At 40.6% G+C, this 19962-nt stretch overlaps 1 protein-coding gene across 12 annotated transcripts in view; it reads left to right on the plus strand.

The window, feature by feature from the left end:
- KALRN (kalirin RhoGEF kinase) overlaps positions 1 to 19962 on the plus strand; it is a 484760-nt gene that overhangs the window by 278480 nt on the left and 186318 nt on the right. For all 12 annotated transcript variants that reach the window (XM_048309150.1, XM_048309144.1, XM_048309140.1 and 9 more), the window contains exons 12-13: positions 4006 to 4197; positions 17922 to 18091. In XM_048309150.1, coding sequence (XP_048165107.1) covers positions 4006 to 4197; positions 17922 to 18091 — 362 coding nt within the window. The remainder of the gene's footprint in view (positions 1 to 4005; positions 4198 to 17921; positions 18092 to 19962) is intronic.

The raw sequence follows: 19962 nt of genomic DNA on the forward strand, positions 1-19962 counted from the left end.
CTCTGCCCTGGACTACCACTAGACACAGCTATTTTCAATGTAATCAGCCTAGAAACATGCAGCAATAAACTAGTTGCACATGTAGTTCCTAGCAGTAAATAAAAACTACATGGAATAATTTTCTGTAAAACCACTTGGGCCAAAACCAAAATGCTGCACTAAATTGAGGGATGCCTTAAAAATGTGGGGAAGATCACAAAGATATAGGTATATTTCCCTTGTGTTTGCAGATTTCATGGTAGAAATAGGTCATTATGCAAAGATTGATCTACAAAGATTTTTAAGAGATAGGAGGTGGAAGCTGGTTTTGTGCGTGAAATGGTGCAGAAGTGTAGAATGCCTTGTAGCAGTTCACTGAGAATTTCAAGGGTTTGCACCTGACAGTTCTGTCGTGGGTTAATACAATATTAAGAAAAAATGCCACACAACCCTAAAATTTCAGAAAGCATATCATTGTATGCCTCATAGATTATTTTTTTTCTGGATAACTCGTGCTATTATTATTTGTGAGGAACTAATCTCCACAGATGAACCTGAGAAATTCTTCATGGGATCTCCCTTCTACAGGGATTAGTCATTTTTGGTGTCACCTTCTTCAGAATACTACAGAAAACTTCCATGGATCTGTAGTTTGCAGAAAATGGGACAGCCATGATTGTCCTTCTAGTAGCAAAAATTTGCTTCTGCAGTTGCATTAGATCTTACCTTCTTCCAAAGTTTTGAACTGTGACGCCAGTTTGCAGATGCGCCAGATCCCATCCTGCAGCCGGATCTCAGCAGGGCTGGGAATCTGAGCTAACCTCTTCTGGCTGGGGATGATGGGACAAGGAGGCATTTCATGCTTTTCTTCATTGTAAAACTTAATTCTCTCTTGGATTCCCACCCTGACAGATCCAGGGTTGTGTCACACCAAAAAAGTACAAAGTGCTTCAAACAAAATAAGGGTGTGTACCCCCAAGAGTTTACTAACAAGAGAGCAAGCTCAGGATGAAAATGTAGGGAGCAAGGAAGCAGTGCAGCATTATAGCACCAACCAGGATGAAGCTCTCAGGTTCAACAGCGCTTTGGTTCAGTGCTTGTAGAGAAATAGTTGTGCATTAAAATATTTGATATGTGTAACATCTTCTGGTATGATTTATGTGCACTTTAAGCAAACAAACAGAAGAGAAATAGAGCAGGCCCTTAGCAGATGAGTAACCTCTGGCTTATTTGGCCTGTGCTGTGTGTACATCTCGACAGCTGACAAGAGAGGACAGTCTTTTCATGAGCACGTCAGCCTCAGGAGCTCAAGGAGAGGGGTGGGTAACTCCCAAATGTGGTTGCTTATTTAAAATGTATCTAAGTCTCTTAAATCTGCAACAGTGAGCTGGAAATCTCTCAGTACCAGGCCTTCCTTCTAGAATGAGCAGGAATATAACCATTAGTTGTTTTTCCTATCATAAACTTTATCTGTTTTTAAAATCCAGACACTTACCTGTGACATCAGTGGACAGAGACAGAACAAGAGGTGAACAAAAATTACTCCATACTCAAAATGCTCTGTGTTCAAACTTTTTGTGCATGACACATTTATGCAAACACATCCAAAATTAGGTATGAATTCTTCAGGGAAGCAGCCCTGTATGCTGACAGTGCCTGTCGCAGCCCAGGGAAAACACTAAATGTGGCTCCTTCCACACCCAACCAGCTTCCCTGCAGAAAATCCCCTTTGCCTTCAGAAAATCTTGTGCAATGCAAAGGGGCTGCTACATCTTTTATTATCTGTGCAGTGAAGCCAGAGCTTCTTTTGAGGCCAGTCTGCATTCTTTTTCCCCCAAAGTCTAGGATCCAACCTACATCCTTTTCACCAGCGTATTTACATCTGGTCATTGTATCAGTGAACTCATCTCATCCTTAGGTAATTCAACACAGCACATGTTGGAGTCCGTAAACTGTGATGGCTTTCAACAGAGATGGACCTAAATGTGTTAGGGACAAATGCAGCAAAGCTGTGTTCAGACTGTATTTCAACAAAAGTGTTCTGTGTCCCAAATCTGTGCCACATGGAGAAAAGGAAGGCATTTACAAGTAAACTAAATAATACATATAAAAGCAGGAACAGTCTTCTGCTCAGGGAGCTGGACTGCTGTGTGAGCTGTTGTAGTGGTAATGTGTGAAAAACCCGGGGGTGGACTAGACTTTGAAAAATAGTGCTAGCTTTGGCATACACTCCAAATACTATTGGAAGAGGATCATTCAGAAAGGATGCTGTTAAGTGAAACCGGACCCTAATTCAGATCACATTAAATGGAACATTTTTTACAAACTCTCAGCTAAAGAGGTTTCCAAAAAATGATTATTAAAACATAAAATTTTGCTGCTGTTAACAGCCTAACCATTATAGCAGTAGCCTGAAAGTGAGGGAATAAAAATTTACAATTGGTAACAAAACTGTCTTGAATATGTTCTTCACAATCCAAAAGGAGAAATGCAAATACCAGATATTTATAGTCAGCCCTCAGAAACTGGGAAGATGAACACTGAATGAGATGTTTTCTTTTTGCTTTTTATAACTGGAAATATTTTCCCCCATTAAACACTTGGAGGTCAGTGTTCCATCTCTGTATTGAATATTTTCTCAAACAACAACTGTTGGCTGCAGCAGGATATTACCTAAGTAGGAACAACATGGCTTGATTCATGGCTTTTATTTTTGACAGTGTTCATGTGTGGCTCAGAAGTACATGTGTCCACGGTGTTCAAAGGTATTTTGTGTATATGCATCAAGTTAATGCATTTCTAAACTGAGGAGGATTTTGACAAGGAAGGTGCTACAATTCTGCTTCTATTGAAGCAGAGGTTAAAATTCCCACCGGGAGCAGTCTTAAGCCAATGCCAAGAAGTTCTGAAGATCTAGCCCAGTAATGGAAGGACCCTTAAGTTGGTATCTTTGTCTCTCCTTATTTTTGTTAAGTGTTGAATACCAAAGAGCTGTTGGCCTCATTTTGAGTGAAGAAATCTTTTATATGATGGCAAGGGCTGGCTACGTTTAGTTTGCTAAACACAGCTGACGAAGGCATAGCTCCATGGTTCTGGAGAAGATGACTGCACTCCCTTTCCATTTCTCCTGTTGTTTATGAGACTCTCTGGTGTATTAGTTGAGTGGTGTTTTCCAGAAATGTGAAAAAGAGAGAGAAAGGATAGGCAGGTAGCTTGAAACCTGAGGTAAGTTGAATGGAGTTCCCCTCTCTTACTTGACAGTCTGGCATATCTTGGGTACATTAATTTGCTTCTGGGTTCTTCCGTTCCCTCTCTGTAAAGTAGGAGTCATACACCTCATATCACAAGGGCCCTAGCTGTTCAGGACAGTGCAGCGTTCAAATTTTTAGGTAGTGCAGGGCAGGTACGTGCCCTGGGCAAACTGGAAATGAGCTTTACATATTGGCAGCTGCAGACAAATCGCATAGACTCACTCCATTTAGAAATGCATTGCAGGACAGCAGAAAGAGGAAAAAAGCATAGAAGGAGCTTGAAGACATGGTCTGTCTCACAAAAGCCAGTGAAAAGGCAAATATTTCTTGGGGCTGAGACATCTCTGCCTAGCATGATTACATGCTGTAATGTGAGAGCAGTTGGGAGGCCATTGCAGTGAGCTGGTGGCTGAGTGTCACGTGAGGCATGGTAGCCTGAGCTGGTGAGTCCCGCTTGCTTCATTGCATTATCTTTGAGAAGTTGCAGGGAGCTTGGAAATAAATAAGTGGGAAGTCCTATTGCTGTGCCTGGCAGGATTGTGTTGGAGTGGTGTGTTTCAAATAAGAAATTATTTCATGTGTACTCGGAGATTAGTCTACGTGGCTTTACACGTTCTCCTTTCACAGATGGCAATGCCACTAGGAAATGCTGCTATTGTTTTAAAACTCTGGTAATCACCCGTTTTCATGCCTTAAGGATAAACAGCCTCTTTCAGGGGTTTACTTGCCACAGTTGTATTACTCATACTGTGTTTCTTGCTTTGTTTGCTGGTAGAATACATACACCAATGCAGACAAGCTCTTGGAGGCTGCAGAGCAGTTGGCTCAAACTGGGGAATGTGACCCTGAAGAGATCTATAAAGCAGCCCGGCATCTGGAAGTTCGGATTCAGGACTTTGTCCGGAGGGTGGAACAGAGGAAACTTCTCTTGGACATGTCAGTCTCCTTCCATACCCACACCAAAGAGGTAAGATGTGCATGAGGGAATTTTGCTGTGTATTGTAGCGTGCTGCAAGAGGCTGTCTTTGAAAACTCAGATCACAGAGAAAAGGCATTTTCACCACACAGGCTGTAATTATCCAGTTCATTTCATGCATATGAGTAACTGTTGTAAAGAGGAATTAAAATGTGAATTAAGCATCTGAGTGTTACAGGACACTAAAATACAGGGACACAATATCAAGTGGTGCTTAATCACAACTAGGATGTATTGTTAGAAAACAAGAATTCTCTTGTAAGAACATGAGTTGATATTAACTCATTAGGTATAAACATGCCAGCAGCGTGATCCTCTGAGGATTCCATTTAAATGTACAGTTAATTAATGTATGCAATATCATTATGTGTTACTAGAAATCTTACATTGTTTAATGAGGCAGACTTGACTTTTCAAAACAACTGTTAAAGAAAAAAACAGCCACATACTGATACAGTGAATCAGTGAGGACCTGAATAAATGCTGTTTAGTGTAATTGAAAAATATCCAGAGATAAGACTGTCTTGCCAGAGATACAGTGGACAGGACATCAAATGGGAGGCCAGTGGGGATGTAATTAAAGCATACTTCACATTTTCTGCAGTCCAAAGGCCATTCAGTGGTGAGTGACTTTTAAAGATAGGGTTTCTGCTGAGAGAGATGGAATTAGTCGGGACAGTTGTTTTCATGCTCTGCAGCATCTGTTTGCAAAAGCACACTTGATCAGTAAGATACTCTGAGAAGCTGAAGCTTTGCCTGTGCTTGTTGATTTACATGTTACAAACAAGTTGCATGTATCAGGCTTCAGCGTGTTGGCGAGCCCCTGAAGTAGAAGGTGCATGCACACCTTTGTTTATGTGTGTATGGAAGATGGAGTTACAGCATGTCCATTATAGCTGTTGGTACATGAAGGTTTTTCTTTAACATCCTGCTTCTGCAATATATTAAAATACAGTTAACTTTCAACTTGTGGGTAATGCTGTTGTTCCCAGAGTTGCTCAAACACTATGCTGGTTTGCCACTGGGGAAACTTAATTGGTTAAATCCTCAGTAAAAATTATTTCATAACAGTTTCCTGCTGTGATTAACCTTGATTCACCTATGCAGGTGATGACTAGTGAAAAAAAGATAGTTACTGGTATTGTGTAGGCTAATTTGGCTTTGGGAAGTAAAGCCTCCCTATATGAAGGGATTTGGATTGTAGTGCATTTTACTCCTGTTCTTCTTCGACAAGAAGGGAGTTTGCCTGCTCTGCACACCTGGTTTTAATGAGCTCTGATTTGGTGAATAAAAATGCAGATGTATTAAAAAATCACATTTTTAAAAAATTACTTTTAAAACCAGTCTTTTGTGATAGCATCAATGCTGCTCACTAGATGTTGAGAGTAAATGCTAAATCTTTGCCTCATTAATGTTTTCTTGTGGGACAGATTGGTTCTGTGATGTCTTTTTGGAAAGCTCAATAATTAATTTTTTTCACTTTTAAGGAGATCCAGAGTGGACAGACTCTGGGTGCCTCTTTCCTATAAAGGTCCCTTCCAAACCAAACTATTCTATGACTCTGTGACTCTCTCTCCAGAGGGACAGTCAAGAGAGCTGTAGCATTGCTGGGACAACAGTAAAGTCAGGGTGAACACAGGAATCCACGTCCATGATAATGAATGACAGCCATTGGGTTGGGTTGATAAAGTTGTTCAGTCTCCAAGAGTTCCCCAAAGTCTGAGGATGCCCAGGAGCTCTGCAAGGGGAAGTTTTCGCTTACTTACCCCTGTGTTAATTCACTCCTGTAGGGGCCAAACACTCTGATTTTCTGCAGGTTCAGTGAATGTCATTGTGTGCCACTACCTGGCTCCTTCAGTGACATGTTTCTGTGCTGGTGGAAGCCACACAACTCAATACCTCGGCATATTTTTGCCAAAACTATTAAGTGAGGAAGTTGCTGCGGTTTTAGTGTTTGTCTGCCAGCTCTGGGGATCCTCACAGACACAGTGAAATAACAAAAGACTGCTGGGGGGAATTGGTGCAAAGGGCAAAGCATTACAACAGGAGAGCCTTAGCACGTGTTTGGATCTGTATTTGCCTTTTAATGCTATAAATAGATTGGCTTAGGTAAAAATGAGTCATTGCTTGGCCTTGCTAGGCCCTTCTTGTGTATTGTAAAATGGCAAGTTAACCAATGTAATTGTCATTCTTCAATATGAACACAAAACAGGTAAATTTAAATAATAACAAATCAATTTAAATCACAGCAGATGTCAAGGCAAAGAATTTTTTTGCTGCAGCAGCAGTAAAATAGTGGGAGATCTGAGGTCCATTGCTGCTGTTTAGCAGGAGCCATTCCAGCCACGGTGCTCACACAGGCCTCCCTTGCCCTCCTACCTGCCATGCTGGGCCTGATGCTGGACTTGCTATGACCATCTAAACCCATCTCCTGGGAGTGTCCTGGAGTGAGGAGAAAGCAGTTTGGTTGCCATGCTAACCTGGTTAACACTTGACGTATTTTGCATTATTCTAGAAGGCATTATTAGTTCCTTAATAATAGCCATCATTATTAATTTCATCATTTGTAGTTCTTAAAACCATTTCTTAAACTATGAACAACTCTTTCTCTTGTGTCCTTGGAAACGAAAAAAGGTTCCCTTCATATTTTTTTGGCCCTGATGCAGGAAACTATGGCCTGGAAGCATTTTTCATCTAAGCTTCACAAATTCTCACTGTTTCATGTTGGATTAATCTATTGAGACAGAACTGGTGAAAGGGAGAATTAAGTAGGAAGAATCAGTCTTACTGACACTTTTTCTTTTTTTGGAATTATTTTAAATATCTTCCTACAATGAACATGTTTCTTCTGACAGTCTTCGTTGCACAGCTGAATTGTATTTCTGATGTGGTAATTCCCAGGTGTGGATGAGTTGATTGACTGTGAACTTCTCATTGCTTCACCTCTACTCTGCCCACCTCTTCATCTCCACATGCAACTGCTCAGATTCCCACCACCTGAGAAACTTTTAACTGCTCCTACTTTTAAAAAGTGATCTTATCAAAGAACTGTTTCCTTTTGTAGTCAGTCTTCCTATAATTTCTTCAGGACAATAGGTAGTGTTGAATTAGGCAGTCATTTAAATGTAGATATCCCCATGGGTAATGTAAGCTCAGAGTTGCTTTTCTATACTACAGTAGACTCGAATCACTGCCTGTTTCATGTGAAAGCATTAAAGAGGATCCCTTCTGCTAAACACTGACTCATACAGTTGAAGGAATATGAAAAATGCAGTCAATTAAGCATAACAATAATTTTGATGGGGTTTTTTTTTTAAGTGGCCTTATTTAACAATACATACAATAGGCTGAAACAAGGACTTTTTGGTGTGGTAATAACACTTTAGAGGCATAAATTGGAAGCAGTCCCCTAAGTGATTGTTGGTAGCATAACTCTTGGGTAATGTAGGTGTCCTATTGCTATGCCTGTAAATGAGATTTTGTGTGTCCCACTGTCCTATAGCATTCATTATACTCTTCTAGTTTTGTAGTCAATATTTTCGTACCCTTTTGGACCAAGGCATTTCTGATGGTGTGAGCAGAAACCTGGTACCCTGGGAATCAAATCCAATTATCTGTATGGCAGGGTAAAGTTATAAATTATTATCACTGGGATAAATGCATTCAACAGCGTTGTACCTGAATAATTTCTCTCAGGATTAAGTGTAATTAAATTCAGGTTCTTTCTTCAAATCTGAATCAATTATTGTCAGGATTGTCGGATCTTTCACTTCTATCACAAATCTCATGATAGTTGATGTTTTTCTGTGAACTTTCTGCTTCTACGATCAAATGATGATACAGGATTTTTGGCTGCCATTTGATTTTGTTTAAAAGAGAATATTTTTTTGAGCCTCCTGGAGAAGAGGTTGCAGATGTCATAACATCACATCCTGAAGACCCAAAACCCTCAAGGCACATAAGAAACCATCTTGTAATTCCTTGTCTGAATCTTAATATTTTACTGTCTCACAGTTTTATACTTAAGGTTCTGCAGTGTACTTTACATTTCCAAGTATTAAAATGTAGACAGGAAAGAGCACTGTCACCATTTCTATATCATTAAAAGCTTTTAAAATCCTCTTGCATCATTAAATGATGACTTAGGTTTGTTGTGTTGCTTGTTGTATTGGCTGATAATGCAGTTGCTAACTTAAGAATGAGGAGTAACTTCGCTGAATTCAGCGAGGGCCTTATGGGCCTTAACTAAACTACAAAGCAGTTCTGCAATTGTTTCATAATTCTTTGGGGCATGAAAAGCATGTCTTACCACCTCTAGGTTTCTCATTTCTCATTGGCCTCAGATTACCAGTTCTCTGTTGAGTCCAGCACAAAAAAACAGCAAGGGAGAGAACTGTGTTTTCAGATCATGTGCCTTGTGCTTTGTTGGCCCTTAGTGGGTCAGAAGAGCAGGAGGACAAGATGCTCAGTCCTGGCACTTCCATGTGGAGCCTGCCATGAATACCTGGCCCTCAGAATGGGGGATGAGTATGCTCAGAAAATATTTAATGTTGAGAAAAAGGAACTGCCAGATTCCTAACAGGTTCCTATGAACATGAAACCAGAACTTGGCAGAGGGCTTTTGAATGACCAAATTTGGGAAAATTTTCACATGAATGACATAATGTGTATTCTTGACATCAAGGCTAAGCCCTGCAAAATTTCAAACCCTTGCTTAAAAGCATGGAGGGTCTGGAGCATCTCATTTGAGCAGAAATAAAACTCCTAACACAGGCAAAGTACCTTTTTTATCCCTTCATCTCATTCTGGACTTTTTACCTCAAAATTCATCAAGTTCAGCCTTAGGCAGACACCTGCTATGGAAAGTTTCAGTCTGAAAATCTTGTCTGATAAGGCCATGAGAAAGTGAGAGCTGAGTCCTGGACCATTAGGTGTCAGACAGCTTCCTATATTATAACCTAAATTATTTGTGGTCAGCAGGTCACCTTGGTCACCCCACAGATGTCAGTGGGGTTACTCAAGTGGGTAATGGAGTGGGTCTGCCCTATCAGTCAGGAACAGTAATAGTGTTTTATTGCAGGCACTGCTAACTTAATTTTGCTTGATAACCAAGACCTGTGAAATTAAATTTTCTCTGCTTCAGTTGAATATTGTGATTAGGAGATTATTTCAGTCTAGATCACTAATTCTGACAGGGCTTGTTCTTCACTTCAAGGCAGAGCTGCTGGGACGCAGGGAGCAGAAAGCTCAAGGGACTGAGGTCAGCTGCTATTGACTCCCATCAGAAGAGTTGACAGAATGTATCAAAGTTAATCATGGAGCAAACATGACAGTGGTTCTGGGATATATCCTGTAATCCTGTCACTCACTGTGAATTGACACAGGAATCAAAGTTAATGTTACTGAACTTAAAAATTTGTTGTTTGACTTTTACTGCTAATATTGACTTTTCAGAGCAATCACCCACTATATAATAAAGATTTGTGATGCAAGGGATATTCAGTTTAGCAACTCCACTTGCTGGCAACTTCTGGAAGTTCTGAAAATGTCTTGTTCTCTGAACACGTCTACCACGAAGTGTTTGTCTTACACACTCACACACTGCTCCTGTCCTGGACAGCACTTTTTTTTCCTTTTTTCATATTATGTCCAGATTAAAAAAAAAAAAATGGAAAGAATTAAACATTAAAATGACCCAAACTGTTTCTGTGCACATAAAATATTCACTGAGTAGCCAATTCACACCCCAGAACTTTTCAGTGTTAGAATTAAGGACAATGTGCCTTGTTCAAAAGCTTGAAATTTTGTCCTTCACTGGGATAATATTAACAGCTGATGTAGATGCACAACAGCATGCAAAATCAAACTTTGAAAATATCTGTGCCTCTTCTCACTGCAGGGCTGTGAAACATCAAACCTTAGACTTATGCCTCTTATAAGTATGACCATTATTTTTGCTGGGAGCTGAATCAGTGCAGTGGTGGTGCTAGATGGATGGCTGGACTTAGTGATCTTAAAGGTCTTTTCCAAATTTAATGATTCTGTGATTCTATGATTCTAAGTGAATGCTGTTTTGTTGTGTTTGTTTGGTTTTTTTTAAGAAGTGCTCAGTTCCTAGATACTCTCCTATTCCCATCAGAGGTGAATTAGCAGGCAGAAGTCAGAGGGTGTGGTAGAAGTGAACTGCCAGATGTACAAGTAACACATGTGCTGTCCCTTGCCTGGGTGGCAGATACCTTGAAGAAGGCAGATCGCCTGTCAGTTTATCATTCTGATAATTGTGGCTGTGGAGAGGGCTCTGCTGGTACAAAAAGTGTTATTTTTGTGTGAGCTATATAAAAGTGCACTTTGGGTTATCAGCAATTAATTACCATGAAGCAGTTAAACAAAAGCAAATCCCCCCCAACTCCAGAGGGTAGACTGTGGCTTGGACCAAAATGCCAACATTCACCAATCCTTAACTTTGGTGATGCTTTTGCAGAGCTAAATCGTATCTGTAAAGCTACCAAAGATCTGGGACTGAGGAACCAGGACAGCTGGGGTGGTGCAGGGTGCCCTTCTTTCCTGTCCATTTGTTGCTGAGAGGCAAGTTTTTTCATGAAGGATTAAGTAGCTGGGAAAGAAAAGAGCTGTGGTATCCTGGCAGCACATCCTGCTCTTGAGCAGGGGAGTTTGAAGCACAGCCAGACCACTAGTGAATAAAATTCTGCCATCTGTGATGGCAAAAGATTGCAAGACAGAATCAAAGTAGTGAGAATTAAATGCTTGTAAATGCAGCCACATAAACCAAATGTCAGGAAGTCAAACCTGTGCATGGAAGAGAAGTTCTTTCCACCAGTCTGCCATGTGCTAGCCAAAGGATTCCTGTAGACTGCATTTAAGTTCATACTTCATTATCCACATTTTTCAGGCCATTCACCATTGTTTCAGACCAATGGCTCCACTCAAATATTGTCCTTGGCTTTTGAGGGCCTTTGCATGTGTTTTGAGTGTTGTGGAAATGGGTCTCCAGCCTGTATGCCTTGCTCTCCAAACATCAGTGGGTCATGTTGCAGCTAAAAGGGAGTTTTATGAGCATCTTTAAATAGGATGTGCCAACTCTCATGAAGTACTCTTTTATTAGACACATTTCTGCCCGTTCCTTGATTTCCTGAAGCTGAGGAAGATGAGCTTCTCCCAGTTCCAGTGTGTGGGCTTTAGTGCTGTGTACAAAGGCAACGGAGTAGGCAGCCAGTGCCTGCAGTAATGTGTGTACTGAGTAAATCTCCATCAAAGCCATACAGGGACACTCCTGTAATTCACTCATCACTCAAAAGACACATTCTGTCTTTCACCTGAAGTGCATGTATGCACAGGAGTCTATTTAACTAGTTGAAAATGGTGTCAATGGAGTGGCTCAAGTCAATGGATCCAGCAAGACTGATCAGTTTAAGAAAAGTTATGCAGTTTTTTCAGTCCTTAGCAAGTTTCAGAATGATACAGAATTGTCACAAATGATTTGTTTCTGCGATTCCCAGGGCGTAGTGCACAAAGTTATACAAAAGGCTCGAAGCAACAGATCAGGGTAAGAATCCCAGTGATAAATACAACCAGTCCGTGGAAAAAGCATAGAGGGAAGGGGTGTTGCAACTTCCATTTGAGAAGTGATGAGATGTTTAGAACCAGTGAACAATTTAGAGGAGAATGTAATGGTACCTACATTTAGTTTAATAAATTGCTGCATTTGTAGTGTGGGAAGCTTCTGCACCAAACTGTTCTGTATCACACTGGTGTAAAACTGCGTAAATCTTCCAGTGTAGGAAGAACTTTTCTAAGCCTATTACCAGTATGATCAAGTGCAGAACTTGATTATTACAGTTACTGAAGTTAATTATATCCAGATTCCTAATTACAAATTACGTACTAAAATTATGCTAGAAGAGGAACATGTTTTTACAATTCATGATGGTAGTAGAAGCAACATAGAGCATGTACATTTGATTCTTCAGTTCTAAATCAATCTTCTCTCCTAGAGGAAATAGTTCCTGAATTACATTTACATGACCTTGGGCTGGAGATCTACACACTCTCTGATGTAAGCCTAGCTACCCAAATCATATTTCCCTTGAGAGGAGATTATTTTGTGCTATATCAATCTGGTCCACGCAGGACTTGGAAAAAGCATCAGATGTTTAGGCAGTGTAAATCCTTTTGCCATAGGCAAGGTTACTAATTAAAAAGCCTGAGCATACAGAAGCACCAGATGCAGCCCAACCAAGGATGAATGTCAAGAAATTGGCGAGGAAAAGGGAAAAAGCAAGAAAGAGGTTTCGAAGAGATCAGATGGGTTTTTTCACAGAATGTTCCCTTTCCACTTGTCATTTCTTCCCAACCAGTTTGGTGGTATCTGACAACATCAGGTCTTGCAGCAGGGAGTCTTACAGGTTGTGTCTTACCATGGAAGTTGCATATTGTGGCATTTCATACATAGTGTCTGGTCATATCCCATCCTGTCACATTTTATTAGTGCTGTCATTATGTGCCACTTCGATGATGGCATGAGGTCACTTAGCAACTCATCATTGCAGACCTTGTTTTCTGTATTTCTGTTGACGTTTCCTTGAGAGCTTGAACGTGACTTCGGACAATGTTGTTGAAATATGCTTCCAATTTACAACAACCCATCAGTTCTTTCAACCGAAACGGGACTATTACTGCAGGCCTAGGGTATATCACCGTGTCCCGCAGCCATAGGGAGGGGGAGGAGGAGGAGAGAAGATCCAGCAGGCAGGAATTGTGCAGCAAGATTGATTTATTTAATTATTTTACAAACTCTTTTATAGACTTTTTTCTTCATAGTCTAATTGGACAAAGGATCAGCCACCCCTTGGGGTGATTGGCTAAAATCCTAAAACATCCATTGTCAAAATATTTTTCTACTATACTATAAACAAGACTTTTCAAGGTTGCAGGTGGCTTGGTTGTTTACATTCCCTGCTACCTCTTCTCCGTGAGAGAAAAGTCTCTCACGGACTTAGAAAATAGCAAGAAAATCCTTGCTAGCAGCATTTTTGTATCTACACGGGACTGGATGCATTCTAAGTGTGACTAAATACCAGCTGATGAGGGTTAATTGTGCTGGAAAGTTTTATTTTCTCCACCATGTTGGTGTGGGGAAATTAAAGTAGAACAGACAATTTACTGAAGGCTGTGCAGTCAAGCTGGATGCACAGCAGCCTTTGAACAGATGCCTAAACACAAGTGCAGGCTGAAGTTCTGCCATAAATTAACCTGAACTTGAGATCTGTGTGACTTTCTAGTGCATGTTATGCATTCCTAGCTAAATGTTACTGCCATAGAATAGGTTTGGACAAGCCTGGCATAGTAGCAGAGGGAAATAGGGTTGATGGACATCTCTCTCTGGAGCAGTTCTGCTTGTGTGGTTTTGGGGTTTTTTTTCAGCCTGCCCTTGGTTCTCTGAACACTCACATTGCAATGGAGTGGCAGCAGGGTCCCTGTATGTCACTGAATTCTCCTGCATTCTGTTCTAGTCTTCATTGCTGTGGTGAATGTTCTGTTCCTGAGTTGTCATGAGCATCCTTTCGGGGCCTGCCCTGCAATACCGGATGCTTCTCTGACATAGTAAAGGGGTGGAACATACACCCTGGGAAGTTGCTTGTTTCCATTGACATCCTTGTTTTGAAGACTAGCAAAATGATGTAGAGTGGTAAATCTCATGGATTGAACTGACTGGTTCTTTGCACTGCTCCCATTACTCAGTGCTTTTAAACTGCTTTTGAGGGGATTATAACTCATCTCTGTCGTTTACAAATAGCAGCATATAAACATTAGGTGTTTAAGAGTTATTCCAATCATGCAGGCAAGATTTTCTTAGCAATCTCTTTAGGTTTTGGATTTTGTTTAAAGTGGTTTCTTGCTCTAAGTCAAAAGCATTAATTTTTAGGTAACAGGCACAGGTGTCCTTCAAACCTCCACTAAGTGGTCTCACTAAATACTTGAGTAAAATGAAGGGTATTTCATCAGATTAAGTAGTTGGGAATAAAGAGCTGTATTGTCTCTTGGATGGAGGGAAACTGCCTGTGTTTTATATCCAAGAAAGGCACAAATGTTGTTGTCAAAATGCATGAGGGGCACCAGATGCTCCCCCAAAAGAAAGGAGGGGTGTCATTCTTCTTTCCCACTGTTCTAGTAATCAGAGGAGAATTAGTTTTCTTGTTTAAAGCCTTGATAAATAAAGCCTCAGTTGTGGAGCTACTATGGACCTTCAGCATGAATGTCTTAGGGATAGGTATTTACCTGAGACTCCAGTGTAGCTGACAACTATGACACATTTACATGTAGCTTGCATGAGTCAGATTTGTGGCTGGATGTCTCTGATAGACTTAATTCAGGTTCTACCATTAATGCATTGGTATTTCCATATCCATTAATCATATTAAAGCATAGATCAGTTGAAGGAAGAACAAAACTTACTTTTGTGATACTTCTTTATTGTTTTCTAGGATTCTGTATTTTTTGTTTAGTACCTGTAAAGTAACATAATGCAGAGATTATCTCCTTTTCTGGACACATGCATCACTGGCTAACTTAGTGAAAGTCACCACAGGTAGATGTGGAAATACTGTCTTTATATGTGGAATATCTGCATGTATCTACATACATCCCCTGTATGGGATCAAGTGGTACCTTGGTAATAGTTTGAATTATGTATGAGAATGGGACAAATGCTCACCAATTTTGTTCATGCTAAGAATAAAAGTCAGTTTCTGCAAATATGAAATAAGAGTTGTGCTGTGCAATAAGTCAGATTTAGATGAAAAATGGGAACAGTTCCTTCAGTAATCTATCTAGCTTAGAGTAGGTCACAGCATGGACTGGAAATGCACCAGGTATCCAGTGATTTGGGGCTTTAACTGTCAGGATTTTTTTTAATCGGTCAAATACTTGCATTGGAATGAAACATCATGCTCTAAGAGGGACTGATTTTCCTGAGCAGTGACAACCAGGATGTGATTTCTGTTTTATGATTAACAGCTGTTCTGACTGTGGTCTTGTAGTTGCTGTGGCATTCACAAGCGAGGCTTGGTAACAATTTGTTTCAGGTGCTGTTAGTTGTAGCACAGAACCTAGAAGGTTTTGGAATCAGGTTCCTATTGTGAATTGTTCCTGAAAGGTCTTCCTAATCTTACTAATATTGACTGATTCTTTGTATTAGGGTTTTCCAGGGATTGGTGGAGTCTAAAGGATTAAAGGGCTCTGAGTCAAGGATGACCTAAATTCTGATAGGTTTTACTATGCAAATCCTTACAGTCAGAGGTCATTTATGGAAACATCTGAAGCTAATATGAGTTAATGTATTTGAGTGCTCTCTGAAATTAATGAGTGTTTTGGTTCCACGTGAACACAATACAGTTTATGTTTAAGTATTTTAAAACTGCTTCGATTTAGAAGCCTACTCAAAAAGTGAAGTAGGATATTAAGTGTCCAATGCTCCTGCTGAAAAGCTGGTTTCTGGAGATACTTTTGAAAACAGGATTTTTCTCTGAAGGTTGGAAACTTTCTCCTTTGCCCTAACATTGATAATTTCAAGAAAACAGCAGATTCCTAACAATGAACAAAGTTCCTTATTTCACTTTCATTTTTGTACAGAAAATTCCCTGAGCTTTTTTTTGTTAAGTTGACAAGTGAACTAAGAACTGCAAGAAATTTAAAAACTACTGTATTTCCCACCTCAAAACAGAAGGATGATTTATACACATAGCTATTTTTCTGTATTTACAAAGTACTCTATTACTTTAAGGTCTGATAAGCAGAAGTAATATTCCCTGAACAACCTGGTCCATGTCTGTTATAGTCCAGCTGTCCCTACTGTTTGAGTGGGTGCAGGGATTGGATCAAAATCAGGAAGATTCTCAATGTAATTAATATATAAAGGCACTAATGCATTCTCCTTTATGGTAGCTTCCCGAAGTTCAGCACATGGACCTCAGACCAAAAATGAAAAAGCCTTCTATTTGGCTCTTTAAGTATATTTTCATTTTTTCACTTCTTTCTCATGCCTATTTACTTACATTTTTTCTTTTATTAATAGTTGCCCTTTTATACCACGCCTTTTACCTAAGAATGTGAAAGTATGTAAATATCCCAAGAGAAGACATTCCGTTTCAGGCCAGTAGTAGGGCAGGCCATTATGATTAGGCTATTTATGAATAAACTGAGGCGTTTACCCAAGATATTCAAAGCTGACTCTGAAAAGCCTACAAGTTAGGCATATGTTTGAATACTTGTTTTTGTAAGTCTGTTGAGCAAGGAGTCAGTAGCAGAAGTGGGGACAGAGCACAAGGCACTGGGCTCTCCCTTTTCTGGTATCATGAGTGTGCTGGCACAGGTTCTAAGTTTGATGATTTTGGTTTGGACTGGGGTGATATCCTTGAAGTCTGTAGCATGTATATAGTGTAGCATTTAGTGACTGGCCTTAGGTGTGGGCCCTGGTTATGGGAAGCTTTGGCAGCTGGAGCTTTAGACGTCCCCATCCTCCTCTCATTTAATGTGGACGTGCAGAATTCACAGTCTCGGAGGAAATGCTGTAGGATGGGATACAGTGCAACTCGTTTTGAACACAAACATTTTTACCAGCTCTTTGCCACCCACGCACAATGTCCTCCTCTGCTTCACGTTCACCCCAAGGTCCCTGTGGGACAAAGCCGTGCAGTCCCTGGGACGGCTGGAGAAGCCGGCGCCGCATCCTTTGACATTTCCCAGTGCGCTGGTGCTGCTTCTCACTCTGGTACTTCGCTGCTACCTCCAGCGCATTCCAGCAAAATGTGGGTTAATGGGGCAGGCGTGGCACAGAAAAGAGTCTCTGGTGGAGTCATTAGGGTTTGCTGGCAGGCTGCCAGCTCGGTTGGTGCGATTTTGCACTCACTTTTCAGCACAAGCTTAAAGGGGAAACCTCGGTTCACTTTAAGCCTTTACAGCCAGCGAGAGGCTGCCGGGGCATTCCTGCCCCTGTCCAGACCTCTGATGAACAGCTGGATGGAAATTCTCATCTAAGCACTTGCAGTGATTTGTTGCTGTGATTGTGGCTTTAAAACTGGTAGTCAGGACTATTCAAAATTAATGGAGCTGCATGGGGTTGATTGGTAATATTTCTGTCTTCTATGTTTGGATTTTCTCAGAGTTAAAATGCAGTCTGAGTGCATTTTGAGGAGGGGGTTTAAGTGCTGGAAAACAAAAAAAACCCAAAACCTCAACTCCTGGGAAAGCATAGCAGAGCAGGCACAGCTAGACTTCAGTCAGTACTGTACACACATACCAAAGATTGTAGGTCTGTCCTGCAACAGGCTTCAGCTACATGTGAAATTAATAGCAGCTGATAGTGCTCAGCTCCTGAAAGGGTTAGGTTATCACAGCTGTAGGGGATTTTAATTTGTTACTTGTGTAAAGAGTTAATCAGAATAAAATAATTAGTTATTATGTTAGTATAATGAACAGAAACTGAAATTTTTTTACAAGACTACCTGGTATTATGTTTATTTTACTTTATTGCTTTAAATAGAATCAATAACAAATGTATCCTTTTGGGTTTAGAAATTTGAGGTCAGTTTTCCTGTGAAACATGCATCCCTAGCTAATGCCTATTGATCTGGAATTAGAGAGGAAAAGGGTTAAATCTCAATCCCTCTCTGATTTATATTTCCCTCCCCTCTACCCAGCTGTGGACATGGATGGAAGATCTGCAGAAGGAGCTCTTAGAGGATGTCTGTGCTGACTCTGTGGATGCAGTTCAGGAGCTTATCAAGCAGTTTCAGCAGCAGCAAACAGCCACCCTGGATGCTACCCTCAATGTTATTAAAGAAGGGGAAGATCTAATCCAGCAGCTCAGGTAAGCATCCACCTGGGGCACAGGTGTTGAGAAATCTGATGCATGCTGTGCTTTAGGGGTGCCTAAATTGGGAAATGCAAGCTAGGTTCAATTGGGAGAGTTTGTTAATTCTTTGCTTCTTTGTAATTCTTCAGATCCTTTGAAGGATCCTTTCAATGTTTTATTGAAATTACAAGGAGTGATTTGTGTGGACTGATTAGAGTAGTCTGTGGATGAACATGGGTTTCCTGTTTGACAGAGAGATTATTTATAGGCACTGGGAAGTGAATTGAACCAAATGTGTTTGAAGTGAATATTTTTAGTTGGTATTTATAGAAGATTGTTAAATGGTTGTGAGCTGAGGCCTCGTGATTTATATGGTTTAGTTTCCTGATGTAGGGTAAGTGTAGTCCTCTTAATAAAATACACACGTGTCTAGCAGTCTTCACTGTTTCATTTTGCATGCAGCACCCTTCTATTTAACTTTGTGTATGGGGGTTTATTCATAGTGTCAAAGAGGCTCTTATACTGCTGATTCTACTAGCACTATGAATTAAACCAGCTCGTTTTTGCCTAATTTAAAATACATGAAGAGACTAACCCCAAGAATTTATCAGAGGGTGGGGGGAAGGGGTGTCGGGGTTTTTGTTGGGGGTTTGTTGTTTTTTCTTTCTCGATCTGCAATTATCATCAAATGAATATTTGCAGAGTAAGCTTATACAGAATTTGTAGTTGTGAAATCTCTCTCATTTGTTGTAACAGTGGTTTTCTGTGCCTTTAGCTTTGTTGACAGCAGTGAAGTTTTCCTGCCTTTTAGGGATGTTACTGGGCACTGAACCATCACTTATTATTTAGATCTTTGTATTGGTACAGGTTGCCCTTATCCACATGTACATGGTGTGCATGTTCTGTATGCATTATAATATGCAAATATCTCAGGTTTTATGCATTTCACCAGGCTGTCCCAGATAGTTACAGCATCCTCCTCACCCTGAGCTTTCCTAATCTGATGCCTTTACTTTTCACCTGAGATGTGCAGAAAGTCATGAGCCATGATAGGAACCTGATAAGAAAATCTTAAGATGCTCTGGAGTAGAATGGACATTGGGGGCTCTGGTGGAGCTCTGCCCTTAAGAGCCCTCCTGGGGTCCTTAAGTATTTTACTACTGCCACATGCTGAGCTTTCCTCTAAGCTTTTTCTTGTCATTCTGGATGCAGAGTTTGCTGGGTCAGGGGGGAAAAAAAAAAAAAAAAAGGGATTTGAAAGGACTGCTCTAGGTTTTGATTGTCATTCAGCCCTGGGCAACCACACTGGAGAGCCCATGGAGATTCCTACTCTTGCTGTGTGTGATTTGCTGGCATCATGGGAGAGGGTGAGGGACCTGAGCTGTAGTATTGCTTGCCAATCTTAGAGTTGGAGAGGAAGGATCAGGAGTAGACATAGGTGGGTTCCATCCTTCTATTCATCTTTGCTGATGAGATGAGTAGGAAAGAAACATGCTGAGTAGGCTAAATGAGCTGCCAGAGGGGAAGGGGTTTTAGCTGAGAATGTGTCTGTGGCCAGCTGTAGCAGGTCAGTCAAAGGTCTGCATGGTCACTTACTTATGTGCAAAGAAATTGTTTGCAAAGTTTAGGGCATTTCTGTGAGGTCAAAAAATGGCAGTGAAATTGTGGACTAAAGACTTTTTGTTATTCTTCCCAAGTATTGGAATGGCATCACTTCAGTGCAAACACCCATGGAGAAAAGTCTGAAAGGGACCCTGTACAAGGCCATCAGGTGGAGTGTGAAGTGGTTTGTGGGGTTGCAGAAAGTGTCTAAATTCAGAGTCCTTGTTCTGGTTGTGAGATTGGCCTAAAGGCTTTTTGCCTGCACCTGAGTTGTAGGGAATTGT

This window comes from Corvus hawaiiensis, chromosome 7 (genome assembly GCF_020740725.1).
Source record: "Corvus hawaiiensis isolate bCorHaw1 chromosome 7, bCorHaw1.pri.cur, whole genome shotgun sequence".
Lineage (NCBI taxonomy): Eukaryota > Metazoa > Chordata > Aves > Passeriformes > Corvidae > Corvus > Corvus hawaiiensis.